This window comes from Oncorhynchus tshawytscha, linkage group LG09 (assembly GCF_018296145.1).
Source record: "Oncorhynchus tshawytscha isolate Ot180627B linkage group LG09, Otsh_v2.0, whole genome shotgun sequence".
In the NCBI taxonomy this organism is placed as follows: Eukaryota; Metazoa; Chordata; class Actinopteri; order Salmoniformes; family Salmonidae; genus Oncorhynchus; species Oncorhynchus tshawytscha.
Window position 1 is genome coordinate 22,263,802 of NC_056437.1, and position 14,251 is coordinate 22,278,052.

The following is a 14,251-nucleotide window of genomic DNA, read 5'->3' on the forward strand; positions in this document are numbered from 1 at the left end:
TGGTAATCCGTCTGGCCCTGTTGACCTGTTTTAAAGGTCTTGCTCACATCAGCTGCGGAGAGCGTGATCACACAGTCTAACGGAACAGCTGATGCTCTCATGCATGTTTCGGTGTTATTTGCCTCGAAGCGAGCATAGAGGTAGTTTAGCTCGTCTGGTAGGCTCGTGTCACTGGGAAGCTCTCGGGTGTGCTTCCCTTTGTAGTCTGTAATGGTTTGCAAGCCCTGCCATATCTGACAAGCGTCAGAGCCGGTATAGTATGATTTGATCTTAGTCCTGTATTGACGCTTTGCCTGTTTGATGGTTCATCGGGGGGCATAGCGGGATTTCTTATAAGCTTCCGGGTTAGATTCCCGCTCCTTGAAAGCGGCAGCTCTAGTCTTTAGCTCAGTGCGAATGTTGCTTGCAATCAATGGCTTCTGGTTGTGGTATGTACGTATGGTCACTGTGGGGACGACGTCATCAATGCATTTATTGATGAAGCCAATGACTAATGTGTTGTACTCCTCAATGCCATCGGAGGAATCCCGGAACAAATTCCAGTCTGTGCTAGCAAAACAGTCATGTAGCTTAGCATCTGCTTCATCTGACCCATTTTTTTATTGATTAAGTCACTGGTGCTTCCTGCAGGAATCAGGATAGATTTACGGTCAGATTTGCCAAATGGAGGGCGAGGGAGAGCATTGTATGCGTCTCTGTGAGTGGAGTAAAGGTGGTCCAGAGGTGTTGAATTTATTTATTTATTTATTTATTTATTTAAAAAAACAAAAAACATCTTCGTCTGTTTGCACATTTAACATGCTGATAGAAATTTGGTAAGACTGATTTAAGTTTTCCTACATTAAAGTCCCCAACTACTACGAGCACCGCCACAGAATACATGGCGGAATACAGCTCATTCAGTGCGGTCTTAGTGCCAGCCATCGCTATCAAAGAGTCTTTTGGCAACAGCAATTAGCTGCTAGGGCATTTACCATGAAGATATTAACTTTGTCTGTTAGCTTGCTAACGGACGTATGTACATTTTTGTAATATAATGTCTGTGGTGGTATGTAGACCGCTACTAAAAATACAGATGGACTCTCTAGGTAGGTAGCGTGGTGTATAGCTTATCAGGAGATGCTCTACCTCAGGTGAGCAAAACCTTGAGACTTCCCTAGATATCGTTCACCAGCTGTTATTTACAAAAATCCATAGCCTGCCGACCATTGTCTTACCAGACGCCGCTGTTCTATTCTGCCGATACAGTGTAGAACCAGCCAGCTGTATGTTGATAATGTTCTCGTTCAGCCATGACTCCATGAAGCATAAGATATTACAGTTTTGAATGTTGGTAGTTTAATCTTCTGTGTAGGTCATTGATTTTATTTTTCAAAGATTGCACATTTGCTAGCAGAATGGAAGGCAATGGGGTTTATTAGATCGCTAATGAATTCTCAGAAGGCAGCCCGCCATCTGGCTCCTTTTTCTCTGCATTCTCTTCACTCAAATGACAGGGATCTAGGCCTGTTCCCATGGTTCTTTGTTTTCCGTAGTAGATGGTTAGACCAGCGAACTAGGTATCACAGGTCATAATAAAAGCTCTGCTTGTGGCGCAGAACTTAGTTGGTCAACTGCTGGGATTGATTAGATGAGTCAATTCACCTGGTTCCCCTAAACAGCTGCCAATTCCGGGGTCAATATGACAGCAAATACTGCAACACCCTGCAGACCTGATCCTGTATTACGAAGCCTTTTAGAGTAGGACTGTTGATCAAGTGTCAGTCTTTTTGATCATAATGAATTGGGAGTATTGGGACCGATTGGGACCTGATTCTAGATGAGCACTCCTACTCTGAGATTCTTTGTGAATATAGGCCTAGATCCATCTGTCTATACTAGACCTTGCTTTCACTTTTTGGGTTGTTGTACTATAAAGATACCTGACTCTCCTACCTCTTCCTCTTCTCCATTCAGCAGCAGAGACCTCCCAACAGGCCCAAACCCAAAATGGCGGCCTCGTCTCCTGCGCCTGCGGTCAAGCTGTCGGCCAGCCGGAGCACGTCTGGGGCCCGGAGAAGGAGGACGCGATGTCGGAAGTGTGAGGCGTGCCTGAGGACAGAGTGTGGAGAATGCCACTTCTGTAAAGACATGAAGAAGTTTGGAGGGCCGGGTCGCATGAAACAGTCCTGCATCATGAGGCAGTGTATCGCGGTAGGCCTCATACAAACCTGCAGAGTATTTGGACATTCTTTGTATGTGTGCTGACATTTTATCTGGTGACTATGTGCAGAGGGGGAGTTTCTAATATACTAATGTGGTGTTTGTTTGTTGTCTCCAGCCTGTCCTGCCCCACACTGCAGTGTGTCTGGTGTGTGGGGAGGCAGGGAAGGAGGACACGGTGGAGGAAGAGGAGGACAAATTTAACCTCATGCTCATGGAGTGCTCCATCTGCAATGAGATAGTCCATCCCCTCTGCCTAAAGGTAAACTGCGCAAGACAGTATGCTGTTAATGAGCATCTTATCTGTTTGATTTAATTGATTCAGTGTGAGCACTTACATTACTGCAGTGTATTTGTTTATGGTTACCCTTCCTCCTATAGAGCAGGGGTCGGCGACTGAGAGTGGTTTGGTTTTGTCCCGCACCCCCCAAAAAAAGTATTTCCAATTTTTAAGATTTATGTTTTTGGTCAAAAGCATGTAAAGTCACCAGGAATTCAGCAAAAAACGAGTTTAATTTAGGAAATCTGTTCCCAGGTATTCCCACAAATAAAGAGACGTGAATGTGTCTCAATGTATTCAAGGTATGAAATTATTGTTATTAGGGGTTCACAGCAAAGCCGTGGCGCAGTTTTAAGCAGCCTCACTTAAACTCCCATATCCTCTGCTCCGTTTGCCATTTGTTACGTTACAGCCTTATTCTAAAACGGATTACATGTTGTTGTTTTTTCTCAATCTACACACAATACCCCATAATGGCAAAGCAAAAACAGGTTTTTAGAAATGTTTTCAAATGTATGAGAAAAAAAACGGATATCACATTGACATAAGTATTCAGACCCTTTACTCAGTACTTTATTGAAGCACCTTTGGCAGTGATTACAGCCTCGAGTCTTCTTGGGTATGATGCTACAAGCTTGGCACACCATTCTTCTCTGCAGATCCTCTCAAGCTATGTCAGGTTGGATAGGGAGCGTCGCTGCACAGCTATTTTCAGGTCTCTCCAGAGATGTTCAAACGGGTTCAAGTCCGGACTCTGGCTGGGCCACTGAAGGACAAGGAGACTTGTCCCGAAGCCACTCCTACATTGTCTTGGCTGTGTGCTTAGAGTTATTGTCCTGTTGGAAGGTGAACCTTCGCCCCAGTCTGATGTCCTGAGCGCTCTGGAGCAGGTTTTCATCAAGGATCTCTGTCCTTTGCACCATTCATCTTTCCCTTGATCCTGACTAGTCAGTCTCCCAGTCCCTGCCACTGAAAAAACATCACCGTAGGGATGGTGCCAGGTTTCCTCCAGACGTGACGCTTGGCGTTCAGGCCAAAGAGTTCCATCTTGGTTTCATCAGACCAGAGAATCTAAATCTTGTTTCTCATGGTCTGAGAGTCCTTTAGGTGCCTTTTACTGAGGAGTGGCTTCCATCTGGCCACTCTACCATAAAGGCCTGATTGGTGGAGTGCTGCAGAGATGGTTGTCCTTCTGGAAGGTTTTCCCATCTCCACAAAGGAACTCTAGAGCTCTGTCAAAGTGACCATCAGGTTCTTGGTCACCTCCGTGAACAAGGCCCTTCTCCCCCGACTGCTCAATTAGGCCAGGTAACCAGCTCTAGGAAGAGCCTTGGTGGTTCCAATCTTCTTCCATTTAAGAATGGAGACCACTGTGTTCTTGGGGACCTACAATGCTGCAGAAATGTTTTGGTATCCTTCTCCAGATCTGTGCCTCGATACAATTCTGTCTCGGAGCTCTACGGACAATTCCTTCGACCTCATGGCTTGGTTTTTGCTCTGACATGCACTATCAACTGTGGGACCTCATATAGACAGGGAATTGCCTTTCCAAATCATGTCCAATCAATACATTTACCACAGGTGGATTCCAATCAAGTTGTAGAAACATCTCAAGGATGATCAATGGAAACAGGATGGCCCTTGAGAAAAGCTAAGGGTTTAGTTAAAGAGATGGCTGAGTTATTGATAAATCAGGAAATGCTGATTTCATATGTCAATTTTGAATCCTTTGTAAATCCTGTGTAATGTCATCAAAGACATTACATTGATGAACCATGTTAAGTTTGGTATTGATATCTTAACAAATAAGCAAACTAACAATTAACTTGTTTAACTATGTAATGCTACAACTTAAAATAATCATAAAAAATCTTCTCATTGACAAAAGCCAGATTCACTCCAAATTTGGTTGTTGGACTCATCACAATGATCCATCAATGTTCACCAGTAGATGCATATGAGCATATGTTTTAAAATATGCCAAAATACTTTAAAAAAATCTTCTTCTCATGAGCCATAGGACCAAATAATACCAAATTTGGTCCTGATCAGTAAAAGATGGCTAAGTTATTGACAAATCAAAATCTGATTTTAAGTACTCATTTAACCCACTGTAAATCCACATTTAACAGTGGCCTATCGACTTGAAACTTGTCATTGTTATCATGGACGTCCTTAAGGTGTACCACGCTGAATTTGGTATTGATATATATTTTTTTAAACCAAGAAATATATTAACAACTCACTCTTTGCATATGTAACGCTAATGATTTTGTATTTAGTGCACATAAAGGAAGATACAGTAGTACCTACATGACAGTGCTTGCTTTGTTATCCAACTGATCTTGTGTTCCTTTTGTCACCCTGTGAACCCTGTTTATTGCTGCTCGTAGCTATATTTTTCACCCCCCAAAAATATGAGGGTCTAAGTTGTGGTCAATTTGCAGTGTACATATTATCATAATTATGTTCCGGCCCCCCATCATCCGCTCCGACAAAAATTGGTCCGCAGATTAACCTAGTTGCCTTCCCCTTCTATAAAGGACTTATTCTGCAAATGATAAATGATAGCTTTGTTTCGTACTTTATCACTTTTACTTGTGCTTCCTATCACCTTCACCCACTCACTACTTGTGCCCTCTTGTTCAGGTGAAGAATTCTGGTGGAGTTGTAAATGAAGAGTTGCCAAACTGCTGGGAGTGTCCAAAATGCAACCATGCAGGGAAGACCGGGAAAGTAAGCATCTATGTGGTTGTGGAAATTAATGTTCTAGGCAGAATATCTACGCTCTGCACTGTTCAATAAATCACTTTTATTTTAAGAAGACTTGAATTGTCTGGAAACAAATAGGCAAAAGGTATAAAGTTGTCTTCCCTTGTTTTTTCCCTTTTGGCTGTCAAGCAAAAAAGAGGACCAGGATTCAAGTACGCGTCCAACCTTCCCGGGTCGCTGCTGAAGGACTCGCGATTGAACCGTGACGTTAAGGAAGAGGCCGACCTGCCCAGTGTGCCAACATCACCCACTGCAGTGAAGAGGAAGGCAGAGCGTGATGACACCCCCAAGAGGAAAGCAGAGGAATATCCTCCTCTGAAGAAACGTTCTCCCATGTTGTCTCTGGGCGGGCTACCTCATCCCCGACCCAGGCCTGAGGACAACCCTCTGAGGAAGAAGAGGAAGCTGTTCGACATCAAAGATGAGGACGAGCCTCCTGTTGTCAAGAAAAAGGTAATTTTAATTATTTTTATATTGACTGTCTTTACTGAGCATTCCTCTTGATTTGATAAGGGACAGATTTGATAAGGCCCAGAGTTTATTTTGTCAAGATTCTATTACCAAACAATAACCCTTTTGATTTGAGAATTTGTAGTCCACTTACTTGACAAACACTGTTTGGAGAAAAATATTTGATAAATAAGGTCTTTATAAAAATGCAAATTAACTGTAAAGATGATTATTTGATAATTGATATCCTCCCCATGTTCCCTTACAGAAGAAGCCCCCAAAACCTGATGACACCTTCACCTCCAAGCTGTTACGGCCCATCAAGCAAGAGAAAGTTGATGAGGACGAAGACCATGAAGATGACAGATACACAGGGGACAGGGTTGCAGCTAAAGGGAAAAGAGAAGAGGAGGAAGATAAGGAGGATGATGAGGAGGAAGAAGATGAGAAAGATGGTGTAGAGGACAGTAAAGATGGTAAAGTAAAGACTATGCTGAGTCCACTGCTACGGACGTCTGCAGCCAGAGAGAGTGACCAGTCCTGCTCCAGCTCTCCCCGGGCAGGGCCCAGCAGTGAGGGGGGCGATGCCCCAGACAAGACACTTGGCCAGCTGAAGGCACACCAGCGACGCCGCCTACCCAACAAAGAGCTGAGCAAGGAGCTGAGCAAAGAGCTCAACCTGGAGATCCAGAAGACCGAGGACTGCTTGGCCAATCAGAACCGCAGACCACTGAAGGGGGAGAACAGCCCAACCAATAACAACCGTCGACCACTGAAGACTGAGGACTCCTCTATCAATCAGAACCGCAGACCACTAAAAACAGAGGACTCCCCCACCAATCATAACCGCAGGCCAATTAAGACAGAGGATGGCCTATCCAATCACAACCGTCGACCATTGAAGACAGAGGACTGCTTGGCCAATCAGAACCACAGGCCAATGAAGACGGAGCCTGAGAGTGACGGGGAGGAGCCTAAGCCCAAACGGCCACTCGACAACGGCAGCAGTGACCTCGGAGACTGGCTCCACCCCAGGGGGCGGGAGGTGAATGGGACGCCCCGCCAGCTCTCGCCCCTGGGGTGGAACCGCAGCCCTCCGATCACACCTATTTGCCCACGCCCCCCTCCCTGCCACTCACCGCCCAAGTGTGTACAGATGGAGCGTCACGTGATCCGGCCGCCTCCCATCAGCCCCCCACCAGACAGACTTCCCCTGGATGACGGACAGGCCCACGTGATGCGCAGGGAGGTGTGGATGGTCGTGTTCAGCCACCTCGCACACAGAGACCTGTGTGTCTGCATGCGTGTCTGCAAGACCTGGAACAGATGGTGAGCTGTAGCTATCGGAGGTCGTGTCTACACTTGACAATTACATACAACTTCTGCTATCAGAATACGAAGATCGCATGGGTCTAGACGCACAAAAGTCACTTTGGTCTGATTCTGTTCAGATCTGTCTGACCACTTCAGGAGGTGGTCAGGGATGCTTGTGTGCGGATTTTTCCTCAATCTAGACGCAATCAGGCTACCAAAAGCGCATACAGTGGACGACGTCATCAGTGTCTAGAAAACTTGTGTTTTGGGACCGAAAGGCACTTTTATATTTATTTATAAAGCCCTTCTTACATCAGCTGATATCTCAATGTGCTGTACAGAAACCCAGCCTAGAACCCCAAACAGAAAGCAATGCAGGTGTAGAAGCATGGTGGCTAGGAAAAACTCCCTAGAAAGGCCATCATTATAACATTGGAGGAAATGCGTTCCTAGCATGTGAGGATCGTGTTTGCTGGCCTCATAAATGCTTTTGTTTGGCTAGAGTTATGCAATCCCTTCAGCATTGCTTGCTAGCTACAGAGGTTAGCTGTCTACTTAGCTATACAGTAGTTAGCTACTGCCGTCTGTTGTTGTTGTTATCATATTTAAATCAAATCAAATCAAATTTTATTTGTCACATACACATGGTTAGCAGATGTTAATGCGAGTGTAGCGAAATGCTTGTACTTCTAGTTCCGACAATGCAGTAATAACCAACAAGTAATCTAACTAACAATTCCAAAACTACTGTCTTATACACAGTGTAAGGGGATAAAGAATATGTACATAAGGATATATGAATGAGTGATGGTACAGAGCAGCATAGGCAAGATACAGTAGATGATATCAGTATATACATATGAGATGAGTATGTAAACAAAGTGGCATAGTTAAAGTGGCTAGTGATACATGTATTACATAAGGATGCAGTCGATGATATAGAGTACAGTATATACGTATGCATATGAGATGAATAATGTAGGGTATGTAAACATTATATAAGGTAGCATTGTTTAAAGTGGCTAGTGATATATTTACATCATTTCCCATCAATTCCCATTATTAAAGTGGCTGGAGTTGAGTCAGTGTCAGTGTCAGTGTGTTGGCAGTAGCCACTCAATGTTAGTGGTGGCTGTTTAACAGTCTGATGGCCTTGAGATAGAAGCTGTTTTTCAGTCTCTCGGTCCCAGCTTTGATGCACCTGTACTGACCTCGCCTTCTGGATGATAGCGGGGTGAACAGGCAGTGGCTCGGGTGGTTGATGTCCTTGATGATCTTTATGGCCTTCCTGTAACATCGGGTGGTGTAGGTGTCCTGGAGGGCAGGTAGTTTGCCCCCGGTGATGCGTTGTGCAGACCTCACTACCCTCTGGAGAGCCTTACGGTTGAGGGCGGAGCAGTTGCCGTACCAGGCGGTGATACAGCCCGCCAGGATGCTCTCGATTGTGCATCTGTAGAAGTTTGTGAGTGCTTTTGGTGACAAGCCAAATTTCTTCAGCCTCCTGAGGTTGAAGAGGCGCTGCTGCGCCTTCTTCACGATGCTGTCTGTGTGAGTGGACCAATTCAGTTTGTCTGTGATGTGTATGCCGAGGAACTTAAAACTTGCTACCCTCTCCACTACTGTTCCATCGATGTGGATAGGGGGTGTTCCCTCTGCTGTTTCCTGAAGTCCACAATCATCTCCTGAGTTTTGTTGACATTGAGTGTGAGGTTATTTTCCTGACACCACACTCCGAGGGCCCTCACCTCCTCCCTGTAGGCCGTCTCGTCGTTGTTGGTAATCAAGCCTACCACTGTTGTGTCGTCCGCAAACTTGATGATTGAGTTGGAGGCGTGCATGGCCACGCAGTCGTGGGTGAACAGGGAGTACAGGAGAGGGCTCAGAACGCACCCTTGTGGGGCCCCAGTGTTGAGGATCAGCGGGGAGTAGATGTTGTTGCCCACCCTCACCACCTGTGGGCGGCCCGTCAGGAAGTCCAGTACCCAGTTGCACAGGGCGGGGTCGAGACCCAGGGTCTCGAGCTTGATGACGAGCTTGGAGGGTACTATGGTGTTTAATGCCGAGCTGTAGTCGATGAACAGCATTCTCACATAGGTATTCCTCTTGTCCAGATGGGTTAGGGCAGTGTGCAGTGTGGTTGAGATTGCATCGTCTGTGGACCTATTTGGGCGGTAAGCAAATTGGAGTGGGTCTAGGGTGTCAGGTAGGGTGGAGGTGATATGGTCCTTGACTAGTCTCTCAAAGCACTTCATGATGACGGATGTGAGTGCTACGGGCGGTAGTCATTTAGCTCAGTTACCTTAGCTTTCTTGGGAACAGGAACAATGGTGGCCCTCTTGAAGCATGTGGGAACAGCAGACTGGTATAGGGATTGATTGAATATGTCCGTAAACACACCGGCCAGCTGGTCTGCGCATGCTCTGAGGGCGCGGCTGGGGATGCCGTCTGGGCCTGCAGCCCTGCGAGGGTTAACACGTTTAAATGTCTTACTCACCTCGGCTGCAGTGAAGGAGAGACCGCATGTTTTCATTGCAGGCCGTGTCAGTGGCACTGTATTGTCCTCAAAGCGGGCAAAAAAGTTATTTAGTCTGCCTGGGAGCAAGACATCCTGGTCCGTGACTGGGCTGGATTTCTTCCTGTAGTCCGTGATTGACTGTAGACCCTGCCACATGCCTCTTGTGTCTGAGCCGTTGAATTGAGATTCTACTTTGTCTCTGTACTGACGCTTAGCTTGTTTAATAGCCTTGCGGAGGGAATAGCTGCACTGTTTGTATTCAGTCATGTTACCAGACACCTTGCCCTGATTAAAAGCAGTGGTTCGCGCTTTCAGTTTCACACGAATGCTGCCATCAATCCACGGTTTCTGGTTAGGGAATGTTTTAATCGTTGCTATGGGAACGACATCTTCAACGCACGTTCTAATGAACTTGCACACCGAATCAGCGTATTCGTCAATGTTGTTATCTGACGCAATACGAAACATCTCCCAGTCCACGTGATGGAAGCAGTCTTGGAGTGTGGAGTCAGCTTGGTCAGACCAGCGTTGAACAGACCTCAGCGTGGGAGCTTCTTGTTTTAGCTTCTGTCTGTAGGCAGGGATCAACAAAATGGAGTCGTGGTCAGCTTTTCCGAAAGGGGGGCGGGGCAGGGCCTTATATGCGTCAATTAGGGCCTTATATGCGGAAGTTACAGTAGCAATGATCCAAGGTCTTTCCACCCCTGGTTGCGCAATTGATATGCTGATCAAATTTAGGGAGTCTTGTTTTCAGATTAGCCTTGTTAAAATCCCCAGCTACAATGAATGCAGCCTCCGGATAAATCGTTTCCAGTTTGTAGAGAGTTAAATAAAGTTCGTTCAGAGCCATCAATGTGTCTGCTTGGGGGGGGATATTTAGCTTATTCCACCATTTGTAAAATGCACACTGGCATTTGATTATAGTGCAGGAACGGACACAATGTGGACACATTTAAATGTAGACTCGTGACGTGTTCGGAATTCCATGATCAGAACTCCATTATCAGAATACTAAAGCTGCATGAACTGTCATGTCCAGACAGGGCCTGATAGACCAAAGCGTCTGATACGAAGTTGGACAAGTCAATCTTGTGAATAGTGGGTTGTGTTTTTCAAAGTGGTCCTTGTTTATTAGAAAGGCCGTATGAACACTAAGCTGTAAGGCTCTCTAGCCTAGAGCTCTCACCTCAAGTGTAGTCTTTCCACAGCTGTAGCCATGGTGGCTGTGTGATCTTGTAGTTACCTTCGTCCCTACCTCCCCAGGTGCTGTGATAAGAGGCTGTGGACGCAGATCGATCTGAACCGCTGTAAATCCATCACTCCCCTCATGCTGAGTGGCATCATCCGCAGACAGCCTGTGGCTCTGGACCTCAGCTGGACCAACATCTCCAAGAAGCAGCTCAGCTGGCTCATCAACAGACTGCCAGGTATATTAAACACCAGCCAGCAGTGTTGTAACTGAGGCAATGTGCATATCCCTCTGTGGCTTTATAATAGAACGATCTACAGTATACAGTATACACCTAGCCATTATACTGTGTCTCTGTCCATGGCTCTGGGTACACACTGCAAACCTGATGTCACCACTGCAGCCTGTTACTGTGCTTCTCTGTACTGAGAGCATTGATAAGAACGTATTTAATGTGACTAGTTTGGTGATAATGTAACGCTGTCTTTGTTTCCTTGGTTGGGTGAGCTGGAAGTTTCAGAGAATGCTGCCATACGGCTGCGACTCTGCTCCATAATAATGGTATCCCCAGGGGTTCCTCAGTGTTTCTGACGATTGGCTTTGTTTCTTCTTAGAATTAATTATGCGGCGACTGTAATTACATTTACATAGTGATGGTTTTTGTTTGCTTGATTTTGCACCCTCAGGTTAATGAACTGTTGGAGACTATTAAGATCCCCCCCAAAGGATTGAACGGGGCAGCAGATAATGTTACACATTTTGAGTTACTTAATTAGGACTGACATAGTCCAAGGGAGGCAAACCCAATTCTGTATTATTATGGCGTTTTGGTTTCGGTCATTTTGACAGTGCTAGGGTGTGTTTAGGAGGAATTGAGAGAGTGAGCGATGTCGTTGAGTTTGACCCCTCTTAACCCCTGACTGTTGTCCCTGCAGGTCTGCGGATGCTGCTGCTCTCAGGCTGCTCCTGGGTGGCTGTGTCTGCCCTCTGCACCGCCAGCTGCCCGCTGCTACGGACCCTGGACGTCCAGTGGGTAGAGGGTCTCAAAGACGCCCAGATGAGGGATCTGCTCTCACCCCCCACAGACAACAGACCAGGTAGGTTTTCGCCATCCTGCACTGTGTTAGTGAGAATCTGGACACATGATGTGAAGTATTGAACAGTATGTCAATCTGCTTTGCAGTCCAGTCAGGCTGCTGCAGCCCATCCATGTCAGGTCTTGCTGTGCTCTCTGCTGAATGTTTGTGTCGGTCTTTATAGCCACACAGCTGGAATAGCTTGCATTCGATTTTGCTCCTAGTAGAAGTAAAGAAGCTTTAAAAAAGGAAGAAAATGAACTTGACAAGCATTCAATCTTTGTCTCTCTCTCCCTCCCTAGGTCAGCTGGACAACAGGAGTAAGCTGCGAAATGTGGTGGACCTGCGTCTGGCCGGGCTGGACATCACGGACACCTCTCTGCGCCTCCTCATCCGCTACATGCCCCAGCTGACCAGACTGGACCTGAGCTACTGCAACCACGTCACTGACCAGTCAGTCAACATCCTGACCGCTGCAGGGACCACCACCAGAGACTCGCTCACTGACATCAACCTCTCCGGTAGGGGCATACAAGGCCATGTCACAATGCCTACTATCACTATAGACATTGGCCATGTCAGAATGTCTCTACTAAAAGTAATCACTGCTAACAGTACTATTCACTATTTAGAACATACTGGTGACAATCCGGACATGGCCATTGACCTCTCATTGCAAAGTTCATTCATTGCTTCATAGGTCTTATTGAATAACAAATGTTCCCTACTGAGATGAATGTGTGTCTCGTAAAGTCATATCTCGACCCCATAAACACCAGTATAAAGTATGAATAGCTTTAATTGTCTCTATTTCTGATGCACAGTTGGAGCCATGGGGTGGAGTAAAACTAGGCTCCATTCCAAACACCATAACTGAAGTACCCCCATGGTTCTCCTCTCCCTGAGTAGTGCTGTTAAAGGTTGGGTCAATGTGGGACAGAAAGACAGGGCACCACTGTTTTCTAATTATCCACTGTCAGTCACTGTTAATGGGTGAAGCCATCACCCATTGACTGCACTCAATATGCTCATGACGATGGTGAGGTTTTGGTTGGAGCCTTTATTCTAGAAAACAAATGACTGTTATGGCCAAGTATATAGGAGGCATCTATCTTTGTGTATTAACTGAAGATGATGAATGGTCTCATGTTACAACAACCTAATACTGCATCTTCCTCCTCACTGATCTCTGCAGTGTGCAACAGAGTCACGGACCAGTCCCTGACTTACTTCAAGCGCTGTGGAAGCATCTGTCATATTGACTTGCGATACTGCAAGCAGGTGACCAAAGAGGGCTGCGAGCAATTCATTGCTGAGATGTCAGTGAGTGTACAGTTTGAACTAGTAGAGGAGAAACTACTGCTGAAACTCAGCTAGTGGACAAACAGCAGGTTGACGAAGACTGTACTGTATGCACTGGCTAGCTAGGAAACTCGTCAGAATAAGGAACTGGCAAGGGTGATTTTATCACCATGGAGATGGTGTTGTATTTCACGCACCTCTGTGCAAAAAAACAACCCACATTGGAAATGGTATAAGACATTTTAAAAGTGACTGTTGCCCTGATACTCATTGAATGGCTCTTGTGCTGCTGAAGCAAGAATGTTTTACAAAACAGGATGTTCAACATGTAAGGCAGGACACCTGGCTGTACTGGAAATTTGACAGAGCATGTTTTTTTTTTGTTCTTCCTTTGTCTTTGCTAAGATATTGAAGTATTTAATTTTTTCTTTTTGGAAGTGAACTCTATACATACATACATACATACATGCATACATACATACAGTGGGGCAAAAAAAGTATTTAGTCAGCCACCAATTGTGCAAGTTCTCCCACTTAAAAAGATGTGAGAGGCCTGTAATTTTCATCATAGGTACACTTCAACTATGACAGACAAAATGAGGGAAAAAATCCAGAAAATCACATTGTAGGATTTTTAATGAATTTAATTGCAAATTATGGTGGAAAATAAGTAAATTACAGGCCTCTCATATTTTTAAGTGGGAGAACTTGCACAAAATTGGTGGCTGACTAAATACTTTTTTGCCCCACTGTACATACATACATACAGAGTAAGTCGGAAGTTTACATACACCTTAGCCAAATACATTTAAACTTTTTTTCACAATTCCTGACATTTAATCCAAGTAATAATTCCATGTCTTAGGTCAGTTAGGATCGCCACTTTATTTTAAGAATGTGAAATGTCAGAATAATAGTCGAGAGAATGATTTATGTCAGCTTTTATTTCTTTCATCACATTCCCAGTGGGTCAGAAGTTTACATACACTCAATTAGTATTTGGTAGCTTTGCCTTTAAATTGTTTAACTTGGGTCAAATGTTTCGGGTAGCCATCCACAACTTTGGAAGTATACTTGGGGTCATTGTCCATTTGGAAGATGCCTTTGCGACTAAGCTTTAACTTCCTGACTGATGTCTTGAGATGTTGCTT

General features: G+C 45.3%; 1 protein-coding gene across 2 annotated transcripts in view; it reads left to right on the forward strand.

The window, feature by feature from the left end:
• LOC112257585 (lysine-specific demethylase 2B) overlaps positions 1-13,625 on the forward strand; it is a 44,239-nt gene extending 30,614 nt beyond the window's left edge. Inside the window, exons 13-21 of one of the 2 annotated variants that reach the window (XM_024431260.2) lie at positions 1,957-2,193; positions 2,321-2,464; positions 5,132-5,218; positions 5,375-5,707; positions 5,973-7,033; positions 10,797-10,960; positions 11,658-11,819; positions 12,101-12,319; positions 12,994-13,625. In XM_024431260.2, coding sequence (XP_024287028.1) covers positions 1,957-2,193; positions 2,321-2,464; positions 5,132-5,218; positions 5,375-5,707; positions 5,973-7,033; positions 10,797-10,960; positions 11,658-11,819; positions 12,101-12,319; positions 12,994-13,175 — 2,589 coding nt within the window. In that variant the 3' untranslated portion in view covers positions 13,176-13,625. The remainder of the gene's footprint in view (positions 1-1,956; positions 2,194-2,320; positions 2,465-5,131; positions 5,219-5,374; positions 5,708-5,972; positions 7,034-10,796; positions 10,961-11,657; positions 11,820-12,100; positions 12,320-12,993) is intronic. The other variant, XM_024431261.2, reaches the window with a different exon arrangement.
• The last annotated feature ends 626 nt before the right edge of the window (positions 13,626-14,251 follow it).